The sequence below is a fragment of the Durio zibethinus genome, unplaced genomic scaffold, assembly GCF_047325235.1.
Source record: "Durio zibethinus cultivar Kanyao isolate XHJ-2024 unplaced genomic scaffold, ASM4732523v1 HiC_scaffold_90, whole genome shotgun sequence".
Classification (NCBI taxonomy): Eukaryota; Viridiplantae; Streptophyta; class Magnoliopsida; order Malvales; family Malvaceae; genus Durio; species Durio zibethinus.
The window spans coordinates 78806-102652 of record NW_028322713.1 but is presented as its reverse complement, the minus strand read 5'-3'; the positions used below and the strand labels follow the sequence as shown (position 1 = coordinate 102652).

Genomic DNA, 23847 nt, shown 5'->3' with positions numbered 1-23847 from the left:
GACTACTCTTTTTTGGTTTAACACCATTAACATGATTCAAAAACAGCTTAAGCAATTGGACAAGTACCTACAAGCCTTAGCCCTTGCAGTAGCATTTATTTCTTTAATAATATATTGGCATAGAAATATGCATAACTACATTCATTATGCATAATGGATGCTGTACATCTAGACTAGTGGTGCCCCCTGCTGCTTTTCTAATGTTTATGAGGGTATGGTATTTTTCTCCAGATCTCTTTGCTAGAGGAATCTGGGTTTCTTGAGAGAGCACTTGAGGAATTGTATAAGAAAGAGCCAAAAATAGTAAGTGTCAAATGTATAATGCCTGAATACTTTTAACATTAAAAATTTTGTAAGGTTTGAATTTTTGGACATTAAAATTCTAACCAATTCTATTATTCTAGGTTGATAAATTGACTTATAAAGAACAAGAGGTTTCTCTCCTGGTGAAACTTGGATGCCTAGAAGAAGGTGCCAATAGTTACAAGGCTTTACTTACCATGAACCCTGACAATTACAGGCGAGTCTTATGCATTTGGTACTCTTTTGAAACACCTAGTTAAGCTCATTAATAAATCAATATTAGTCAACTTTTTCCTTTTATATAGCACTTCTTGAAGTTATAATTGACTTCTTTTTCTCAATGCCGTGGTGTATTATTATTGTAGGAAATGAAGAATAATTAATATTCTGAATGGTTTGTGTGTTTAAATATATTTTTTTTGGGCTAATAGGTTTTTCAATTCTTCTTGTAGTAACACCCAAATTCATTTACCTATGTTAGAACTTTATGAAGGGTTAAAAGAATGGTAGAAATAGTCATTATTTTTTATGTTCTATTTTCGTTGGTGCTTTAAGCTTGAAACTAATCAGTGTGTATCCCTTATGTCACAAATTCAATCGTTTTTTAGTTTTAAATTTTGTTTCTTTAAGCTTTTGCTTATACTTGTGCATGTTGCATTTACATCATGGTATCTTTACATAAAATGAGGTTATTTTTATTTTTTTCGTTCTTGGGATTGTTTTATATCTCTCTGTCCTGTCAAGCCCTTTGCTTAGCTCTTTTAGTAAAAAGAAGCATTATGCACCACCTCATATATAAATATAATTAAAAAGTAGCAAAGCAACTATGAGCAGAACTGTAATTCTATACTACTATATGTGTCAACACTCTCTTGGGTGCTTTCTCAGGTTGGGAAATGAGGAAAATTCTTTTACAGAACTGTTAAATTATGTCTCTTCACTCAGTATATGCCTATATATTGGCGCAATTTATTGCTATTAGGTCTGATAAACCGGGAGCCAACCAACTTACAATTTTTATATTTGTATATGTATATTTTTCAGATATTATGAAGGCTTGCAGAAATGCTTTGGCCTGTATTCTGACAATGCCAAGTATTCCTCTGATGAAGTTGATTGATTGGATGCATTATACAAATCACTTTCACAATAGTACACTTGGTCTTGTGCAGTTAAGGTGATGGATTTATGTTGTGCTTCTGTTTTCATTAGGAATTTATGATGGATGTTATCGATACATTCTGTTTATTGCAAAAACTCCCTAGTGGTGGAATGTGCTAGTCTAAACTGTTTTATTATGTCTTAACTGTTAAGTCATATTAATTTCATTTTCTGTTTTGTATCTGTTTTTTTTTTTTTTTTTTTTTATGATTTCCAAATGGTACCTTGGGATGTTCTGTTTATTATATTTACTCTGGATTTCTTCTCTCTCTCTCTCTCTCTCTCTCTCTTATTTATGGAATCACATGATGTAAATCCAACGAAAACCTTACTTTTCTGCAGAGCTGTCAAGCTTTCTCCCCTTTTCTAAGAGAGGAGGGGTGGCTATTTTTACAAATACTCTTGTAGGGATCTTATTTTTCTTGATGGCTTGATAAGAAATTATGTGTCAAAAATCTAGTGATGTGCTTCTACAACAGACACAATCCATTCAATGGCTTGTGATATTCTTAAATAATCTAGAAATAGATAGTTGTGGTATTATGCTGAAATACTTAATTGATGTCTTGATGTGACAATTGTAAGAACTCTAGGTGGTTAAAATTATGCTTTCATATGCTTCACCCTTAGAGATTTGACATGGACTTATATTAGAACTTTGTTTTCTCAATTTTTAGAGGATACCTCTTGAATTTCTGCAAGGAGACAAATTTCGTGAAGCAGCATTTAATTACATTAAGGCTCTTCTAACAAAGGTATATACATCCAATGAGATTTTTTTTTTTTTGTGTGTTAGTTTGACTGGTGTTTTTAGTTTGTTGGGTGAAATAATGATATATTTTCTTGGTGGTCTCAGGAGGTTCCATCTTTATTCTCAGACCTTTCTCCCTTGTATGATCATCCTGGAAAGGTAAGTTTTCTTACTTACATATTCTAAAAATAGAATTAAGTTTCTAAAGTTTGATTATTCTAAACTGCTTAGCAACTGGTTGGAGCTTGATTTCATTAGGATCGATTGCCGGCTTTGTTGACACTTACACAGGCAGACATACTGGAACAACTTATTCTTGAGTTGGAGCATTCAATTAGGACCACCGGCAGATACCCTGATAGCTAGTATATGCTTTAAACCCTTGTGTAATATTTTATTAAGTCTTAAAAGCAAATAAATGTTTAGATTTACTACTCTTTGAGGTAATATAGACTTCCAGCCCTTATGTGATATTCTAGTAAGTCTTAACAGTGTCTAAATGTTTAGATATTGGGTGCGGTCTGGGTGCATTTTTTTTCTTTTATTGCTTATTGTTTTGGTGAAGTCCTCAGTCATTTATGTGTTGTTATCTATTAAACAAGTACATAATGGTTGCCTATATCGTTGCATGTAAAGTTCCTATATGTTTTTGTTTGTATGCTAATACACAAGCACACATTTTGTATTATAATACGTCATTTCTTGCTTGTGTTTCATATGGCATGCAGGACAGAGAAAGAGCCCCCTTCAACACTTTTATGGGTTTTATTCTTTTTGGCTCAGGTTTCCTCACCCCGTGGGCCATGGCCTTTTCTTCTTTTCTTGCTATAAATGTTTGGTGCTTTCTTTGCATTTGAGTAAATTTGAATTTATTGATGCAGCATTATGATAGAAAAGGCCAATATGATGTTGCTCTTTCAAAAATTAATGAGGCCATAGAGCACACACCAACTGTAATAGATTTATGCTCTGTCAAGGTTTGTTCTCGTCTTCAATCTTCAAATTTTTGCATTGGCTTCATCTGCTGGGTTTTATATTTTCGTTAGCTGGATTCTTTTATTTTATTTTTTAATCTTATATTTTGAAATCTTTTTGCCTGGTTTGTCTCGCATCTCACAAGGCATAGCAATACCTGAAAATCTTTCTAGATATTTCCTTGTAGTTATCGTTCACTTGTAAGAGACTTATCACTTTCTATGATACTGACCTTGATTGAATATATTGTTTTGCACTAAATTGTGCAAAGTTGATATACATTCATTTAAAATGCATGCTAGTTTTTCTTTGTGGACCTTAAGTCTTGATGGGCATTGGGCAGGCATATGACCTCCTTTCTTAGGTTTTAGGGTTTTTGGTACATGGCTATTGTTTCTTGATGAACCTTTTACTATCTTTTGGAGAAGTTCTTGGAATTTTCTTGAAGCTGGTTCTATGTGTATATTATTTACTTCTCTTTGGTGACAGAGTCGGATACTGAAACATGCTGGTGATTTGGTAGCTGCAGCTTCATTGGCAGATGAAGCTAGGTGTATGGATTTCGCAGACCGCTATATAAACAGTGAATCTGTGAAGCGAATGTTGCAGGTTGATCAGGTTCTAAAGCTCCCCCCCTTCATCTTTTATCATAGTTAATATTTGTCACTGTAAATTTCTTTCAGTATTACTGTACTGTTCACAAACTTTTTCCACTCTTGAAGGTGGCTTTGGCAGAAAACTGCTATTTTTGTTCACAAAAGATGGGGACCAGCACAACAACCTTCATGACATGCAGTGCATGTGGTCTGTTTTTGTTTATTACCTTCGACATGTTGTTGTCTCTAATTACAATTTGGGTGCACCTACTGAGTGTTATCCATCTTTTGAAGGTATGAACTTGCTTTTGGTGAAAGTTACTTTTGACAAGGTGATTTTGGCCGGGCCCTGAAGAAATTTTTAGCTGTGGAGAAGCACTATGCTGATATTGCTGAAGATCAATTTGATTTCCATTCTTATTGTTTGTGGAAAATGACACTCCGTGCATATGTTGAAATGCTAAAATTTCAAGATTGGTTGCATTCACATGCTTATTTTCACAAAGCAGCAGCTGTTGCCATCAGGTGAACATTTTTGTTAGGATCTGCAAGCTTTTCAATGATTTGCAATAGACTTATTCTGTTTGGTTGTGGCCTGTACGTGAAAAATGCTATGTAATCTCTGTTGTCTACTTGTCTGGGTGCTTTTAGCGTCTGTCACCTATTGTTGATCAACACATGCATGTGATGCTTCACTTTGAGTTAGATTTTCTTTGCCTCCCTCTTTTTCCTTTTGTCTTTTGGGGAATGGGGGATTATTGCATGCATATATGTTGCATTAATCATATGTTGCAATGATGTGTTGTCTGAACCTTGATTTCAAAGCATGAAAAACTTCCTAAAGGTAACTGTTGTTCATTGCTTACCCTTGTACAACCATTCATTTGTTAATTAGACACTCCCATTATGATATCCAGTCTGATTCAAGACTCTTCTAACAGCCCCTCCATTAATAGAGGAGGGGCTATCATATGAAGATTTCTGATTCCCTTCCATTATTCTAGTTTTTCCTTGAATCTTGGATGTACGGATTTACAACATTTTTCAAGACAAAACCTCGCTAAGTTTATAATCAAGAAAGTATCAAGAGTCCTTTTCTTACATTTGTTTTTGCTAGAGAAAATTTTTCAAGTTATATGAGCAAAACAGAATATAGGGTTCCAAGTTTTTTGTTGATCAAGCAACAACCTGATTTGAACCGGGGAATAAGGGATTTGCAGTCCCTTGCCTTACTGGTTGGCCATGTCACCAAAGGTTAGAAACAAAAAAAATGAGAGTATCCCCTTTTTAGTTATAGATTGGAACCATACCTTCAATTAGTTATAGTATCTCAAGTAAAAAATTAGTATTGTTCTTTTTTTCAATAAAAAAAATTTTCTTAATTTGATTTATATTATAATATAATAATATAACAACAATTATGATTCTATGTAAACCCTAGAACAAAAGTTATTACACAGCTATAGTTATCTAATAATGTATTTCATCTATCTAGATATGATGTCCATAGGGAATTAGCAAAAAATTATCATGTTTCAATTTTTCACTGAATAGATTAAAATTAAAGAAAAATAGAATTTTTCATAGAGCACATTGTGTGTTTTCTCCACTAGAGTGCTATAATGGAATAAAAAAAAAAGGAAAGAATATAAATAGAAATGCTATATCTACGCATGTTTAATAAATACAAGCCTCTTTTTGTGCACACTTCAATCATATTCTAAATATTCTACTTAAAAATAAAAAACTAAAAAGTTGGTGAAACATCTCTCTGCAAATCATTTTTTGAACAATGGAATCTATGAAAAAGTTAAGTTCTAGAAAAATCAACTCTCTCCCTATATATATTTTATGATTATTTTCTCTTTATCTAAATGAATAGATAAAATTAGGAATTCATTTTATTTTTCCAGTATTCAATTGGATTGGAATATGTAATATCATAATAATGATAGCAATGGAATTATTATTATTATTATAATGGTAGCAATGGAATTATTATTATTATTATTATTGATATTCTATACAAAACTCCATTCAGCTAAATGGCTATCATATTGGCTATCCTAAGCCTTTTTTTGTAACTGATAGATTCATAAGTTTTTCCTTAATTCACTCTTACATGGATTATTGAAAATTAAAAGTATATCAAAATGAAATATCTAATAAATTGACTAATTCAAAATTTTCAAATTAGCGATTTTTTTATTCCTGAATATCCAACTCACAAATTAATTCTTTATAATGTATTTTATTTTTCTTTGATAAATAAGATAGTAGCCATTGATGTTTTCCTATAATTTTACATAGACCTTTTTGAGGTAAATAATTTTTTGTGCAATTCCTAATTTGAGGTAAATCCTTGTATCTTATTGGTGAAACTAATTAGTTGAAACAAATGCTATTAATAAGCCAATTATGTTATATTATAAAGCAATTTTTTTTTTTGTGGCTTTACACATACCTTAGTTGCAATAACTCCTCTTGCCCTGGTAGGAGGTCTGAAGTTCAAATGCTCTCCCACAAATTATTAACTATTAAAAGAAGATGCAAATATTTGGATCTGCTTAAAAAATGTGTTCAAATGATGCTCAAGTCAAATTTAATTTAACAAGTATTCTAGATTATAGTTTCTGATTTTTATAAGGTTATATACTTGTTTCATAGTTAGGATGGTGTTTTATGTTGTACTTAGGGGATTCTTATTATGTCAAGACCTTGTGGTATATGCTAAACAGGATAAAAATTTTGCTTGGTAGTCTCAATTTGCTTTTGTTATATCTTTTGTAAGTTCATATTCTTGTGATGTTATTACTGAAAGGATTAAATGTTCCTTGTGGGCATATTGAAATTTGAGATTGTGGCTTTTTAAATGATAGGAAAGCGGCGCCTGGGATTTCTGTTGGGTTAAGGATGGAGAATTGCATGTTACTGTACCAGAATTTATTTGTTGATTATAGCTTTTTATATTGATCTTATTGATTTGATGGTGAAATGGAATGGGATGATATAGTGACAGGCCATGCAACAATTAAGTAATAGTTTTTGTGATTGATCCATTGTCCCATTTCTATGCTGGTGTTTCTTTCTCTGAAACTCTTGGCTTGAAACTGGTGATTACTTCAATTTTGAACCTTTTCTTTCTGCATTGTGATAATTATTGGATTTTGAAGTGCAGATGCTATCTAAAGTTGTTTGATTCTCCTTTGAACTCACTGGCTGAAGAAGAGGATGACACATCAAAGACTCCTTCTCAGAAAAAGAAAATGAAGAAGCAGAGGAAGGCGGAATGAGCTAAGAAAGTATATCAGCTTGTTTTGGTGATTCTTGGCTAACACTCTCTTTGATGATTTCATTCTGATGCCGTGTATTATTTTAGGAGGCAGAGGAGAAAAATGAAGAATCAAGTTCTAGTGGCATCTCTAAGTCTGGGAAACAACTTGTTAAACCTGTAGATCCTGATCCTTTTGGAGAAAAATTATTGAAGGTTACCTATTATTATCTTTTCCCTGTGCTTTAGATTCCTGATTAAAGTCCTCGTGCTGTAAAAATGTGTTACGCTAATGCCTATTAAGCTAAGACTGTTTAATCTGTATTTTTTTTTTCAGACAGAGTATCCCTTGTCCGAAGCAACGAGTACTTGAAGTTGCTTCAGAAGAACTCACCTGATTCTTTGGAGATGCACTTACTTTCTTTTGAAGTAAATATGAGAAAGCAGAAGATTTTGCCTGCCTTTCAGGTATTATGTTTTCCAAGAATTGAACATGAGATGTGTTTCTTGTTCTTTTTGTGTTTGGTCGACTAGAACTGATATTTAATTGTCAGCTAGTGGTTTGTGAGGAAGCCCCTTCTCTTGTTTTCTCCTCTCTTTTTTCACTTGCTGCCTGTGGATATGTTCTTGAAGCAACCAGAACTAATATTTAATTGTCAGCTAGTGGTTTGTGAGGAAGCCCCTTCTCTTGTTTTCCCCTCTCTTTTTTCACTTGCTGCCTGTGGATATGTTCTTGAACTAAAGAAACTATACCTTGTAACCAAACATCTTTTTCTTATTACTCTACTCACTCAATGAATTTATGTGTGAATTAGATACTGTGCGCGACATATCTTTGAGTTGTAGAACAATGGTTTTGTGCAGTAGTACTTCTACCATTTCATGAGCTCATATTAGTACGTTTGTCTTGGTTTTATTTTGTTTTCCTGAAGGCTGTAAAGCAACTGCAAAGGCTGGATGCTGAGAATCCAGATTCACATCGCTGCTTGGTATGTAACATCTGCCCTCCCATATTTGTGCACTGCCATGCACAACTGCATTCTTTTCTGTTCTTTGATACAAAGATCATGTAATCTTTACAATGCTTATTTGAATTTAATCTAATGCAGATTAAATTTTTCCATAAATTGGGCTCAATGCCTGCTCCATTAACTGATGCTGAAAAACTTGTTTGGAGTGTCTTAGAAGCTGAGCGTCCATCCATCAGGTTCTCTTTGAAATGGCTTTATGATAGCTATTCCCCCTACTAGAATTTTGTTGTATTACTGCTACTATTATTATTTTGATCCCTGATGCATTAAATCCCTTTATTTTCTCTTCCGCAGTCACCATTAACTGATGCTGAAAAACTTGTTTGGAGTGTCTTAGAAGCTGAGCGTCCATCCATCAGGTTCTCTTTGAAATGGCTTTATGATAGCTATTCCCCCTACTAGAATTTTGTTGTATTACTGCTACTATTATTATTTTGATCCCTGATGCATTAAATCCCTTTATTTTCTCTTCCGCAGTCAATTGCAGGAGAAAACTCTTAGTGAGGCGAACAAAGTTTTCCTTGGTAAACATGAAGGTATTATGACCTTTGCATAACATGATGCATTTTAGGTTCCTTGAGGTAGGTTGTATAATCATGCAATTTTCACTTTTTGGTTCTGCAGAATCTTTGATGCATACAGTGGCAGTTGCAGAAATGTTATATACCTTGGAGCACACCAAGAAACTTGAGGCTGTTAAGTTAATTGAAGATTCATGCAATAAAGTCATGCCAATGTAATGCTCTTAGTGTACATTAAAACTTTTGCTGTTTGATGTCAATTCCATGCATTGCAACTTACTCTTGAGATTAATTGTTTCTTTCTCTTTTGCTTGTCCAGGAATGGGGCACTTGGACCAGTACTGGCGTGGAAACTCAAGGACTGTATTGCAGTCCATAAACTCTTAGCAAAGGTTCTTATTGACCAAGATGCTACTTTGAGTAAGTATAATTCTCCACATAAATTGATGCTGACTAGAAATTTGACTTTGACTCCATTAACAACTAATGAAATTAATTACTGTTGTTTGTTTAGAAAGTATTTTAGTAAGAATATTAATGGTATTGAAATTTTGATATACTGTTAATTGAATATTATAGATTAGATGCCTAAAAATAAAACATTAAATTAGGATTTTTAAATTTATGGTTTCAACATCATTCAGTGATTTTTTTGAGATGTATCTCACGAGTTTTGATTGCTTGTTGGTTTTTGTTATTATGATGCTTAATCTTTGAAAGTTGGATGTTGTGATTATTATTGGCATTTTAAAGAAAGGTGGACTTTCATGATAATAATTTTCTCACTTTCTTATTGATGTTTATTTAATTGAAGTTGCAAGCTATGTGACAAAATTATTCAAGAAATGATTGTTTATTCTTTGATTAGACCCTCTTTATTAATAGCTTATTAGACAATTGAAGTAAAATTATGTAGACAATTTGAAAGAGTGCTTTGCAGTAGGCGGAAAAAAGGAGCATCTTGAAGTTGTGCAAGCCATGACAATGCTTTCTTCCGTTGCTTTGAGATCAAAATTTTCGCTGCTTTTCTAATCGTGAAATGCATTCCTTTGCAAATGTGTATAATTTATCCACATTTATGATTTTAGGGTTGAAATATATATACATATATATATTCTTTTAATTTGCTTACCATTTGGTTGAGATCTTTAGAGATATCTGGCTCCATAGTTTTGCCCCAAAATTTGAGGCGCTATAGAAAATTTTTGGGTACTGCTGATGAAATCTTCTGGTCAGCATGGGAAGAACACTGTTTTAGAGCTAATCTTTGCCTTTGGAGCATGTTGTACTTCGCCCCTTTTATTAGTTGCCATTTATAAACACTACATAATGTGGAAAATTTTGCTATGGAGCTGACAAGAGTGGCTATCAAAAATTCCCAGTTTTGTTGTTCTAAGTCTCGTCTCTTATGGTTTGCTGTTTGAATTTTATTGAGGAAAGGTTGATAATTAGCAACAAAAAGTGGATTGTGATTGGATTATAAAATTTTATTATTAGTTGAAAAAGGTTAACCACATCTTGTTGAGATGCTACATAAAATTATTTTTCTTTAAAATTTATATAATTTAAATTATTAATATAATTTTTAAAGTTATAATAGAACATATAAGTTTAATGTCGTAAATAAAAAATAATTATTTTTATTTTCAAAAAATTGAATCATTTTATACCAAGACGATTAATTAGATATAAATCAAATATAATATAAAATTATTATGTCTTATCTATTATTTTATGCATTAAACATAATGAAAAATATTAAATAATAAGTATTATATGTAATTGGATGATTAAATTGTTAAACACTTAACTTTTTTTGTTTGAGTAATTATTAATTATTAGATTTTAAAAATTTTTTTTAACCAATCAAATTTGAATTTTGTCATATTGTATTTTGATTTGTTAATTTTTTTAATACATTAAAAGTTATTTGATTATAATTATAATTATAATTTTTAATGGTATATAATTTTATAAGAAACCAAAAGAAGTGTTTCCGTATATTTATAATTTTATCTCTTCAAACCCAAAGATTATGAAAAATCATGAAATCCCAATTTTTAAGCTTTGGAATATTCTTTAAAAAAACCTCGAAAAAAAAAATCTAAGTGATTAATTTTTTAAAATTTTAATTTATTAATTTAATTTGTATGAAAAAAAAATTAAACATTTAAAATATTTTTAAATTTATAATTTTAAAAATCTAACTAAATTAAAATTTAATTAAATTACATATTATTTGAACTAATAATTATCTCAAAGGATCTCGCACCACAAGTTTTTTTTTTAAAAAACGTATTTCATATTTCTCCTTGCTAGTTTCTATGTACAATTTTATCAACATGTCGTTGAACCTTCTTTTCTTTCTTTCAGTACTTTATTGAGCTTTTCTTTTACTAACTATAATCAAGTAAGTCAATAAAGATTGGTGCAAATAATTAAAGTTTAAGATTTAGATGTAAAGTATTTAGATTTATGATAATCAGATTCAAATCTTTAATGAATTTTTATTAATAAATAATTTATTAATTTTGAAAAATAAGATAACTTCTATTATTTTTAAATTTTTTTTTTTAAAAAAATATAATAAAATAAAAACGTCATAATATAAAGAGAATATAAGAACACAAAATGTCTTCAAAAAAGATTTGATATATTTAACTCGATTTTCTTCTCAATTGATTCATTATTACAATTTTTCGTTCATGATTTTGCTAATTTTCTCCTTGATAATATAGTTATCAACAATGTTTTAGAAGCTTATCATGGGGTGCAGTGATGGTTGACCCATGGAATCATAAACACCACCACGTGTCTTTGGGAATAGGACTAATGAGAAGGGGAGGGTCCTCCCCTTATTTTGAGAAAAGTCTAAATTTCTAAATCACCAAATAAAATGATCAACTCTTTTTTTTTTTTTGGTGAATTGGTGAGGGGTCTTTTTGTAATTGCAGATATTTATTAGTCTTTCATCATCCTTCTGGCCAATTTTGAGAAACGATACTATTCCTTCTCACTAGTCATCCATGCAACTTTTAAGCTTTGGCTTGGCTGGGTTTTTGGTTAAAGTTTGGTGTGGGGGTAATTTAGATTTTAATTTAGAATTGCTTTTGCTAACATTCGCATCCTCCATTCTTCCTCAACTTTGTTTTCTTTAGAAAAATGAAAATTCTTTTAAAATTGATGGGGCTCCTCCACTCTTTCTATTTTCCTTTTTTTTTCTTCTGAAGTGTATTTTTTTTTTCATTTATATAAAAGAAGCAGAGCTGATTTTCATCAAATATGTTTTTCATTTAGTCACTACATTTATTTTAAATACAAAAAAGTCAATTTTTAATTTAAAATTTAATTGGTTAAGTTTCCATGGTTAGATTTTTTGGCATTTTAAATTTAAAACCCACTGTCTTCAGCCATTCTTCTATCATTATCATTTCAATTTTCTTTCTCTCAAATTTAGGTTTTTCGTTTTTGGATTCCCTTTTGGCTTGGAATATAGATTATTGTCGATAATATCGACATCAAGCAAGTAATGAGTCGATTCAACTTTCCTTGAGATTGGGCATCAAGATTAGGTTGGGAAATTAGGGTTCTTGATCTGATAAGAGGGAAATTAATTCCTTTGAGGTGAAGGAATTTTTCTCGGCCGTTGGTCAATCCAAACAAAGTAGAAAATTAGTTGGTGGAGGACAAATTGGAATGTGTGAGGAATTTGGAGACCTTCTGAAGGTTTGATTTCTACCATCTTAATTTTATTTAAATTTTTTTACTTCAAATAATGCCCGATTTGATTTTTTTTTATTTTTTTTCTGATGATAAAATGTGTTCTCGTTATACACTGTAGATAATGATGTTGCTAGTGTAAGCTGTTTTATTATGTCTTAGCTGTTAGTCATATTAATTTGATTTTCTGTTTGATATTTTTTTTAATGAGCTCCAAATGGTACCTTGGGATGTGCTGTTCATTATATTTACTCTGGATTTCTTCTCTCTCTTTTTTATAGAATCACATGATGCAAATCCAACGAAAACCTTACTTTTTTGTAGAGCTATCAAGCTTTCTCCCCTTTTCTAGAGAGAGGAGGGGCGGCTATTTTTACAAATACTCTTGTAGGGATCTTGTTTTTCTTGATGGCTTGATAAGAAATTATGTGACAAAAATCTAGTGATGTGCTTCTACAATAGACAGTCCATTCGATGGCTTGTGATATTCTTAGATAATCTAGAAATAGATAGTTGTGGTATTATGCTGAAATACTTCATTGATGTCTTGATGTGACAATAGTAAGAACTCTAGGTGGTTAAAATTATGCTTTCATATGCTTCACCCCTAGAGAGTTGACATGGTGGCTAATTCTTTTATTAGTGGCTATCTTTATCTCATTCTTTTAGTTAAACCGACTTTCCTATATAAAAACCTTTTGACGGTGGGCCAGGTTATGGCATGATTGAAATAAAGTGTCAAACTCTAGAGCTTTTGGGATTTGACTCATGCAGTGAGGATGTATTTAAATTGTTTTCTTCCTGTAACCCACATTTGTTATGTATTCATTCATGAGAATTGTAATTATTGCTGTTACAATGTGCATCATTATTGCCAATAAATGCTACTTCCTTTATGATATGCGATGAATGTTCTAGGACTTATATTAGAACTTTGTTTTCTCAATTTTTAGAGGATACCACTTGATTTACTGCAAGGAAACAAATTTCGTAAAGTGGCAATTGATTACATTAAGCCTCTTTTAACCTTTATATCCAAGTGAGATTTTTTTTTTTTAATTAGTTTGACTGGTGTTTTTTAGTTTGTTGGGTGAAATAATGATATATTTTTTCTGTGGCCTCAGGGGGTTCCATCTTTATTTCAGACCTTTCTCCCTTGTACGGTCACCCTAGAAAGGTAAGTTTTCTTACTTATTCTAAAAATAGAATTAAGTTTCTAAATATTGATTCTCCTAAACTGCTTAGCAACTGATTGGAGCTTGATTTCATTAGGATTGATTACCTGCTTTGTTGACACTTATACAGGCAGACATATTGGAACAACTTATTTTTGAGTTGGAGCATTCAATTAGGACCGCCGGCAGATACCCTGATAGGTAGTATATGCTTTAAACCCTTGCGTAATATTTTAGTAAGTCTTAAAAGCAAATAAATGTTTAGATTTACTACTTTTTGAGGTAATATAGACTTTCAGCCCTTATGTGATATTCTAGTAAGTCTTAACAGTGTCCAAATGTTTAGATATTGGGTATGGTCTGATTGCATGTTTATCTTTTACTGCTTATTGTTTGGTGCAGTCCTCAGTCATTTATGTGTTGTTATCTATTAAACAAGTACATAATGGTTGTCCCATAAGGTTGCATGTGAAGTTTCTATGTTTTTGTTTGTATGCTAATACACAAGCACGCATTTGGTATTATGCTGAGTCATTTCTTGCTTGTGTTTCATATTGAGTGCAGGACAGTGAAAGAGCCCCCTTCAATGCTTTTATGGATTTTATTCTTTTTGGCTTAGGTGGGTAACCATCAGGTTTCCTCACCCCATGGGCCATGGCCTTTTCTTCTTTTCTTGCTATAAATATTTGGTGCTTTCTTTGCATTTGAGTAACTTTGAATTTATTGATGCAGCATTATGACAGAAGAGGACAATATGACGTTGCTCTTTCAAAAATTAATGAGGCCATAGAGCACACACCAACTGTAATTGATATATACTCTGTCAAGGTTTGTTCTCGTCTTCAATCTTCAAAATTTTGCAATGGCTTCATCTGCTGGGTTTTATATTTTTGTCAGCTGGATTCTTTTATTTTATTTTTTTCTTATATTTTGAATTCTTTTTGCCTGGTTTGTCTCGCATCTCACAAGGCATAGCATTACCTGAAAATCTTTCTAGATATTGCCCTGGAGTTATCGTTCACTTGTAAGAGACTTATCACTTTCTATGATACTGACCTTGATTGAATATATTATTTTGCACTAAATTGTGCAAAGTTGATATGCATTCATTTAAAATGCATACTAGTTTTTCTTTGTGGACCTTAAGTCTTGATGGGCATTGGGCAGGCATATAACCTCCTTTCTTAGGTTTTGGGGTTTTTGGTACATGGCTATTGTTTCTTGATGAACCTTTTTACTATCATTTGGAGAAGTTCCTGGAATTTTCTTGAAGCTGGGTCTATGTGTATATTATTTACTTCTCTTTGGTGACAGAGTCGGATACTGAAACATGCTGCTGATTTGGTAGCTGTGGCTTCATTGACAGATGAAGCTAGGTGTATGGATCTTGCAGATCACTGTATAAACAGTGAATCTGTGAAGCGAATGTTGCAGGCTGATCAGGTTCTAAAGCCCCCCCCCCCCCTTCATCTTTTGTCATAGTTAATATTTGTCACTAAATTTCTTTCGGTATTATTGTACTGTTCACAAACTTTTTCTGCTCTTGAAGGTGGCTTTGGCAGGAAAAACTGCTGTTTTGTTCACGAAAGATGGGGCCAGCACACCAACCTTCATGACATGCAGTGCATGTGGTCTGTTTTTGTTTATTACCTTCCACATGTCGTTGTCTCTAATTATAATTTGGGTACACCTACTGAGTGTTATCCATCTTTTGAAGGTATGAACTTGCTTCTGATGAAAGTTACTTTCGACATGGTGATCTTGGACGAGCCCTGGAGAAATTTATAGCTGTGGAGAAGCACTATGCTGATATTACTGAAGATCAATTTGATTTCCATTCTTATTGTTTGCAGAAAATGACACCACGTTCATATGTTGGAAAGCTAAAATTTAAAGATTGGTTGCATTCACTTGCTTATTTTCACAAAGTAGCAGCTGGAGCCATCAGGTGAACATTTTTGTTAGGATCTGCAAGCTTTTCAATGATTTGCACTAGACTTAGAAACCAAAAAAAATGAGTGTATCCCCTTTATAACTTTAGTTATAGATTGGATCCATACCTTCAATTAGTCATAGTATCTCAAGTAAAAAAATTAGTATTGTTCTTTTTTTCTTTCAATAAAAAAAATTCCTAATTCGATTTATATTATAATGTAATAATATAACAACAATTATGAGTCTAGGTAAACCCCATAACGAAAGTTATTGCACGGCAACAAAAAGTTCAACCCAACAATGAAAAGCAACTTGAGGTTTTTGTTCTTTTCATCCCTATGCCATTATGAAAAATTTTATCTTTACGAGTACCCATTTGCATGTTCATTGATTTATGATTTGGGTGTGAGTTTTTTGGTTTCATTTTGTGTCTTTTGTCATCTATTGTCTTGCTTATAAGTACTCCAGTTTAAGGTACCCATTTGCCTGTACTGCTAGTTCATACATTTGAAGATTTTATCTTGGTTAATGAGGAGGTCAAATAATTTGATAGAATTTCAAGCTATTGCTATTAGAAATTACCTTCTGCAGATGTTTAGCTCCGAAATCAGATTGATTTAGTTAGATATATGAGGGTTGATTAGGAGACACTGTCTGGTGTAATATAAAAGATTTTGGCTGAGGGGCTCAAATGAGCAAGTTCAAGTCCTGAAAGTAGCCTCATTGTGTAAAACATGCTGAATCCTAAAGGCTAGGAACATTTTTCAAATGACTCTTCTTGGTTTCTCATCCTTCATTGGCAGGATTGAGGCTGAGTAATGATCCTCTTTATGAGGGAAGATTACTCAAAAGGCTGTTTAGAAAGCATTCTCCAAATTGGTATAAAGACCAACCATCGTAGCAAAACAGCAGTGTCTGTGTTTCTTCATTTTTGGGTTCTGCCACACACTGAAATACCCTTCACAGCAGCTTTAACAGGGACTGTGGCAATTAACCTATCATGGGTTACCAACATCCAGGTTTATCTTTAATTTCTTGTGCAATCCTTTCTTTGTAGGTTTTAATCATTTTTTCATCTTTGGCCAATATTTTGCATATTCTTGTATTATGCACAGAAGCCTTTCTTAATTTGATCTAATTTCATAATGCATATTTCTATGGCATTGCTTTTTGTAATAGGATTTGTAGGCATTATCTTTGAAGAATTTCTAGCCTTCAATAAAAGTGGAATAGATTGTTGATGGCTGTGAGTTTATGGGTGTTAAGGAGCATTGGGGTAAGAATGATTCTCAGATGTTTAGTATTGGACTGTGTTTTTCTGCTGTCCCTCTTCTTGTAGTTTGCATCATATTTATCATTCTCATAAATTGGGATGAAAACACAAAATTCTGTTGCGTATTGGATGCTTAATTCAGTACTATGTCAGGTTTCAACCTGTTTCTCTCATGTTCATTGGTGGTGGCCTCATGATCCGGTATTCATTCAAGAGTTAATGAAATACAGGATGCTTGGGCTCTGAACTTATTTCCTGATCTACTAGTTTTATTGGTCTATGTTTTTGGTGAACAATGGCTTGTCTTTTTATGAAGTGATCATTGTAATTTAATATCCTTTATTTTTAATTTATGTTGGAGCCCACTTCCCATTTAAGGAAGGAGCATCTCCAATTTAAACCAATTCCAAGGAACTATCCTAGCAATGAATTAAGATAGCAAAACTAGGTACCTACCCCCATGGTCAATTGGGAGAGCCAAAGTTTGTGTTTGTGTGTGGCTTGTTACCATCACTAGGAATTCTGCAAATGGTTACTATGACTATCTCCCTTTATTAATGGAATTCTATGGTCTACTTATGCTGATGCATCTGACTTATGTATGGAAAACTTTTTTTTTTTTATCATTTTCTTATTTATTTCCGGCTTTATCTGTTAATACTTGTGTAATAATGCTTGGGCCATTCACATTTGTAGGCTCCTTCAACTGATTTAGCTATTTCAGAGCTGACACATGCATCTGCTGAATCGTTTTTTCTTGCTTGGTGCAATGACCATTGTAGAGATAGTTGATGCCCCTCAAGGATTTGAGCTGGATATTGACAATATAACCACTCTAAAGCCACGGACTTTGCTGTGGGTGGTGAGTTGATTTCTTTCGGCTATAGTCATACTGACAATTTTATCATTAATGGTTCATATATGAATCTTGTTTAGAGTTCAATTGCATGGTGAAGCATACCCTATGGCCTAATTTACCGACCGACCATGAAATTTGGCTGGTGGGTATAAACCAATGATGTAGATGATTACAACTGATAAGATGGATTCGAAGAATCTTAAATGTTCGTACTTATGTGTCATGGCCAAAGTTATTGACCTGCCGAAGAAAATTGGAGAAAGGATAAAAAAAAATGCAAAAGTTATGTTAAAGTATTCATTAGTTGCTTTTCATGATTCAAGTCCAATCTCACCTCCTGGAAATTAAAAAAATAAGCTCTTAAAATTTTTAAATCTTGGCCCATTCAGTGCACTAGAAGAGCCTCTGTAGTTAATTTTCAATTATAAGATAGAGATTTGATGTTGCAACCTAATCAAAAAAACCTTAATTATGTCTTACCTTGAAGAATAAAGCAAACGATGGCCTTTAGTATTTGCCCTAAGCCTTAATTGTAAATATTCTTGTTTGATTAAAATCTCTTTTAGCATTTGCCAATCAATAGATGTTTGTATTTTGGATTTTTTTGATGGTATAGGATTTTTGTAATTATCATTGAGAAACTACTTTTTTAGGAAGATCAATTATCATTTAATGTTTTGCTCATAGAAATCTATTAATTTTTACATTAATGATACTAAAATGGAGAGAGGTTATCTAGGTGAGTACAAATACCAATATTTTCATCATGTTTTTTTATGGCATTGGTTGTAAAGTAGTGGGATATTCACGGAACAAATGTAATTTTTTTAATGAATTTTTCTTTTTGGTTCCAAAGGAACTTATCGAGGCTATTGCTTTGCTATACCATATGTTGAATGATATGCCACTTCAAAAGAAAGCTTACCTTTTTTCATATTGTATTCTCTAAAACTCTAAATATGCGTCTTTTTCCGTCTTTCATTAGATGTGTGTTCTCATTGAGTTTTTCTTATGTTATGTTATGATTATTCATTGAGAAAGTAAGTTAATGTTGTCTTAAGGTTAGGGTTAAGTCTTTAACAATATAAGTCCTATTTAGAAAGTAATGGATAATTATCTTAGGGCTGTATTGGGGTTAATTTATTTAGGATATATTGGAGGTTTTGAGTTTAGGTTAAGGTTAAGGTTATAATAGTTTATTTGTGAGCTTGGGGTTGTTCAATCAGTAAAATGAGTTGGTAATGAATGTGGTTAGCTGTTGCTTTATTCATTTCTTATTGCCTTACTTTTACTTTATTTGCTAGCTGTCCTTGTCTTCATTTTGTTTATTTGCTGCATTGGTTTTGATCAGTTTTTGCTTGCCTTTTTTGTAGTTGTTGCATGGCCTCCAAGTTCTTCTATTTTTATTTCTCAAATAGCAATTGTTATAGTTATACTTGGGGGAAACACTAAAATTTTCCTATGGCATGACAGTTGTGTTTAACTCAACTAGTATGTAATTGTTATATAACACGTTGAATGGAAACAATAATATCCCTAAGCATCTCTATAGATGTCTTTTCTTGTTGAGATTTTGTTTTTATGTTCGGTTTTGGTCCACTAAGATTATTGGTTCCATGACAATTGCATTTAACTTAAGTGGTATGAACTTATTATATCACATCTTGCTGATTTTAGAATGGTATGTGACTTTGAATGAAGCTTCCTCTTGTTATTTGGCTCTTTGAAATGGAAACATAATATTCCTAAGCATTCCTGTAGATATCTTTTCTCATTAAGATTTTATTATATCACATTTTTCTTGTTTCATTCTTTCATTTTTTGTGTACATGAGTTGAGTTTTGTAATTTTGCTTTTGAAAAAATCTTTGGATTGTGGTTTCGTAAGTATGATTGTTATTTGGTAGTCTTTATGGAGCTCAATGGATTGTGTGCTTGCAATTTTGCAAGATGGGAAGAATTAGAGATTCAAATTTGGATAGCTATGTGTTGTGCATGTTAGGAGTTAGTTATTTTTTGTTGGTTCAACTTTATTGCTTGATGGATTAATTTCTTAGGTTTATTTTCTGAAACTAAGTTCCACCAAGCACAAAGGTTGAGTGTTAAAAGGAAGATTCCTTGCCTCTTTTGTTATTGGAGTTAGTTATCATCTTTGGCCATTCATAGTTGTCGTTTTTTTCTCATTGAGGCTTTGTTATGTCATGTTTTGATTCTTCTTGTGACACATTTATCTATATTAGTTTAGTTTTTGGAATTTTACTTTTTGAAAAACCCCTTAGTTGTGGCTTCTTAAGTATGGATATTATTTAGTAATTGTCTGCTCTCAGCGAATGGCTTGCATGATAAGGAGGAATTCAATTTCTGTGCCTCTTGTGTATGTATATTTTGTAAGTTTCTTGTTTTGTTTGTTACAATCTTTTTGTTGTAGGACAGAATGGTTTCTTTCTTTTAATTTCTACAACTTAATTTTGACGAGGATAGAAATTGCTGCTTAAAAGGAAGAGTATCTGTATGGGCTGTGTGCTCTAAGCAAATGGCTTGCAAGATAAGGCGAATTCAATTTTTGTGCATCTTGTGTGTGTGGGTGTATTTTGAGAGTTTTTTGTCTTGTTGGTTTCACTCTGATTGTTAGGTTAAATTTCTAAAACTTAATTTTGACATGCATTGGGCTTGAATGCTTAAAAGGAAGATTATTTTCTTTTGCTAGATTCTTTGAAACTCTAAGTATCTGTCGTTATAGCCTCTCGGTGTCTTTCTCATTGAGATTGTGTCTTGATTCTTCTTGTTTCATTTTTAAACTTTTACATAAATTAGGGCTTTGTAACTTTACTTTGGAAAATTCCTTGGGTTGTTCTTCCTTTATTGTGGTTGTGATCCATTGGTCTCTATGAAACTTGTTGCACTGTGTGCTCCAAAAATGACTTGCAGTATAGGGGGACTTAAGGATTCTAAATTTGTATGGCTGTGTGTAGGATTTAAGGATTAAAAATTTGTGTGGCTGTGCATATAGAAGTTTCCTTCTTGTTTTTCTCTCTTTGTGCTTTAAGCAAATGGCTTGCATGATAAAGTGAATTTAATTTTTGTGCCTCGTATGTTTAGGTGTGTATTTTGGGAGTTTTTTATTTTGTTGCTTTCATTCTATTTGTTACAGGACAGATTGGTTTGTTAGGTTCCATTTTTGAAACTTAATTTTGACGTGCATTGTGGTTGAATGCTTAAAAGGAAGATTATTTCCTTTTGCTGGATTTTTAAATTTTTACTCTTTTTTGTTTGTTTTGTTGGTTTCACTCTGTTTGTTACAGGACAGATTGGTTTGTTATGTTCCATTTCTATAATTTAATTTTGACATGCATTGTGGTTGAATGCTTAAAAAATGAGATTATTTTCTTTTGCTGGATTCTTTGAAGTTGCATATGTTGTCATAGCTTCTCAGTTGGTGTCATTCTCATTGAGATTGTCTTGATTCTTCTTGTTTCATTTTTAAATTTTTACATAAATTAGGGCTTTGTAACTTTACTTTGGAAAATTCACTGGGTTGTTCTTCCTTTAGTGTGGTTGTAATTCGTTGGTCTCTATGAAACTTATGCGCTGTGTGCTCCAAGAACGACTTGTAGTGTAGGGGGAATTAAGGATTCTAAAGTTGTATGTGTGTAGGATTTAAGGATTAAAATTTTGTGTGGCTGTGTGTAGGAGTTTTCTTGTTTTTCTCTTTGTGTGCTCTAAGCTAATGGCTTGCATGATTAGCTGAATTCAATTTCTGTGCTTGATGTGTGTGTAGGTGTATTTTGGGAGTTTTTTGTTTTGTTGATTTCACTCTGTTTGTTACAGAACAGGTTGGTTTGTTGGGTTCAATTTGTGAAACTTAATTTTGACATGCATTGTGGTCAAATATTTAAAAGGAAGATTATTTCCTTTTGCTGGATTCTTTGAAACTCTAAATATGTGTGTGGGAGTTTCCTTCTTGTTTTGTAGTGTAGGGGTAATTAAGGATTCTAAATTTCTATGGTTGTGTGTAAGCATTTAAGGATTAAAAATTTATGTGGCTGTGTGTATGGGAGTTTCCCTGTTGTTTTTCTCTTTGTGTGCTTCAAGCAGTGAATTCAATTTCTGTGCCTCTGTGTGTGTAGGTATGTGTTTAGGGAGATTTTTTTTTTGTTATTTTCACTCTGTTTGTTACAGGACAGTGGTTTGCTAGGTTCAATTTCTGCAATTTAATTTTGACATGCATTATGGTTGAATGCTTAAAAGGAAGATTATTTCCTTTTGCTGGATTCTTTGAAACTCTAAATATATGTTGTCATAGCCTCTCGGTGTCTTTCTCATTGAGATTGTCTCTGGATTCTTCTTGTGTCATTATTAAATTTTTACATAAATTAGGGCTTTGTAACTTTACTTTGAAAAATCCATTGGGTTCTTCTTCTTTTAGTGTGGTTGTGATCTGATGGTTTGTATGAAACTTAATGCGCTGTGTGGTCCAAGAATGACTTGCAGGAGAATTATGGATTCTAAATTTGTATGGCTGTGTGTAGGATTTAAGGATCAAAAATTTGTGTTGCTCTGTGTGTATGGGAGTTTTCTTGTTTTTCTCTCTGACAGATGGGGTTCGTAGGTTTCACTGGCTTGGCTTTTTTAGTTATTGATGATGTTGTCAAACTTTTCATTGTGGTTGCATTTAATTTGATGAAGTTGTTTGAGAATGCATTAGGAGAATGTTACTACAAAAGAAATTCTTGGGTTGTGGTTTCTTCATTCATGAGTATTCCTAGTTGTCATCTATTTGTCTCTTTGAAGCTTAATTGGCTATGTGCTCCAAGCATACCTTGCAGGATAGAAGGAATTAAAGTTTCAAAATTTCTATGTTTGTGTGTTTGTTGGTTTTATTCTGCAAGTTGGCTTCTAGATTTCATTCCTATAGCTTCTGGTTAATGTCTAATTTTTTGTTGTAGTGCTTTTAGCTTGCTGGAGTTTAATCTAAACTACAATTAATATTTGATCTCTTATGCTTTAACATTCCATTTAAATTTTAGTTTTATCTTTTGTGTACAGATTGTAGTTTTGTAAACTTTTCTTAATTGTGGTTGCATTTAGTCGTCTGTACAAAAATTAGTTGATCATGTACTCCAAGCACGATTTGCTAGAGAGAGAAATTAGAGATTGTATAGTAATGTACTCCAAATTTGTATGGTTGAGTTTTTTATTTTTTATTTTTTTATTTTGCTAGTTCAACTCTGTTGCATGACGAATTGTAATCTTAGGTTTAATTTCAGAAACTTAATCCAACCTAGCACTGAGGATGAGTGCTTACAATGAAGAGTACCTCTTTTTTCTTGTGTTGGTTTTTTATTCTTCTTGTTTTGCTGATTTCACTTTATTTTGTTGCATGATGGATTACTTTCTTAAGATTAATTTCATAAACTTAAATCTCGTTAAGCACTGAGATGGAAGATTGCCTCTTTCTTATTGGATTCTTTGAAAATCTATGATCTTGCATAGAATTTTTGTTGTATTGTATGGTAACTTTCGATGATAATTGTACCTGTTCTAGTACATTTCAAATCATGAAGAGTTTGATTGAAGTTGCTAAAATTCTATGTTTCTGATTATAATATGGACGTTGTTTTCTTAAGTAACACTGTTATTATTGGAAGCACCCTGACTTATGATGTGGTTGGTCGCTGTTGTTTTTTAACTTTGTTATATAATTGTTGTATATTTATGTTGAGATGCAAAACTACCTCTTATCTTTGGCCTATCAGTATAGTCTTTTCTTGTTAAGTTTTTTTTGCTTTGATTTTAATTTCTCTTTAGGTTCTTAAAGGCCTTCTACTTTCATATCTTTGGGATTTCGAGTTAAAACATTTATAATGTCTTATTTGTGAGCAATTGATGTGATTAGGTTTATTTTGCAGGCAATCTTTGCCTTGAATCTTTCTGCTTTAGGATTAGTTCATTATGGTCTTAAATCATGAAGTTCAAGTTTGATTGTCTTTATTTCTAAAATAGCATTGTTCTCTATCTATGTGGCATGTTGCTTGTGTTTAACTTAAATGCATATCACCCTATTATTAAATATTGTTGAATGAGAGTTTGATTTCATTAAAAATGAAAAGGGTTATGTGCATGTATATTAATTAGATATTTAATTAAGATCATCTTGTATTGTATCTTGAAATTTATTTATTTTTATCGTGTATTTTATCTAATTAACAAAATTATTTTGTATAATATTTATCTTTTATTTATTACTTATTATTTTATTTATTATTTTGGATCGTAA

General features: G+C 32.2%; 1 protein-coding gene and 1 pseudogene across 2 annotated transcripts in view; both read left to right on the top strand.

The window, feature by feature from the left end:
- The window catches only part of LOC111295802 (N-terminal acetyltransferase A complex auxiliary subunit NAA15-like), a 29188-nt pseudogene extending 5548 nt beyond the window's left edge, over positions 1-23640 (top strand). The window contains exons 7-33 of the transcript XR_016335784.1: positions 232-303; positions 405-520; positions 1348-1480; positions 2142-2219; positions 2321-2374; positions 2507-2580; positions 2944-2998; positions 3097-3192; positions 3680-3816; positions 3926-3994; positions 4081-4311; positions 6965-7088; positions 7166-7273; positions 7395-7525; positions 7990-8046; positions 8167-8264; positions 8566-8624; positions 8713-8824; positions 8929-9029; positions 13454-13506; positions 13635-13705; positions 14237-14332; positions 14819-14947; positions 15054-15135; positions 15222-15452; positions 16243-16458; positions 17409-23640. The product of XR_016335784.1 is annotated as an N-terminal acetyltransferase A complex auxiliary subunit NAA15-like (transcript). The remainder of the gene's footprint in view (positions 1-231; positions 304-404; positions 521-1347; positions 1481-2141; positions 2220-2320; positions 2375-2506; positions 2581-2943; positions 2999-3096; positions 3193-3679; positions 3817-3925; positions 3995-4080; positions 4312-6964; positions 7089-7165; positions 7274-7394; positions 7526-7989; positions 8047-8166; positions 8265-8565; positions 8625-8712; positions 8825-8928; positions 9030-13453; positions 13507-13634; positions 13706-14236; positions 14333-14818; positions 14948-15053; positions 15136-15221; positions 15453-16242; positions 16459-17408) is intronic.
- On the top strand, positions 14657-16258 carry LOC149509992 (N-terminal acetyltransferase A complex auxiliary subunit NAA15-like). The gene is made up of 5 exons (XM_089757615.1): positions 14657-14671; positions 14819-14947; positions 15054-15139; positions 15222-15452; positions 16243-16258. Exons 1-5 carry the CDS (start codon positions 14657-14659, stop codon positions 16256-16258), a joined length of 477 nt encoding a protein of 158 aa, XP_089613741.1.
- Positions 23641-23847: the final 207 nt, after the last annotated feature.

Bases quoted from the DNA above. Each gene is read 5' to 3' on its own strand.
- LOC149509992 (XM_089757615.1), top strand. The intron at 14,948-15,053 runs GTTCTAAAGCCC...CTGCTCTTGAAG, and splicing joins GAATGTTGCAGGCTGATCAG to GTGGCTTTGGCAGGAAAAAC. The intron at 15,140-15,221 runs GTTTTTGTTTAT...CATCTTTTGAAG, and splicing joins ACATGCAGTGCATGTGGTCT to GTATGAACTTGCTTCTGATG.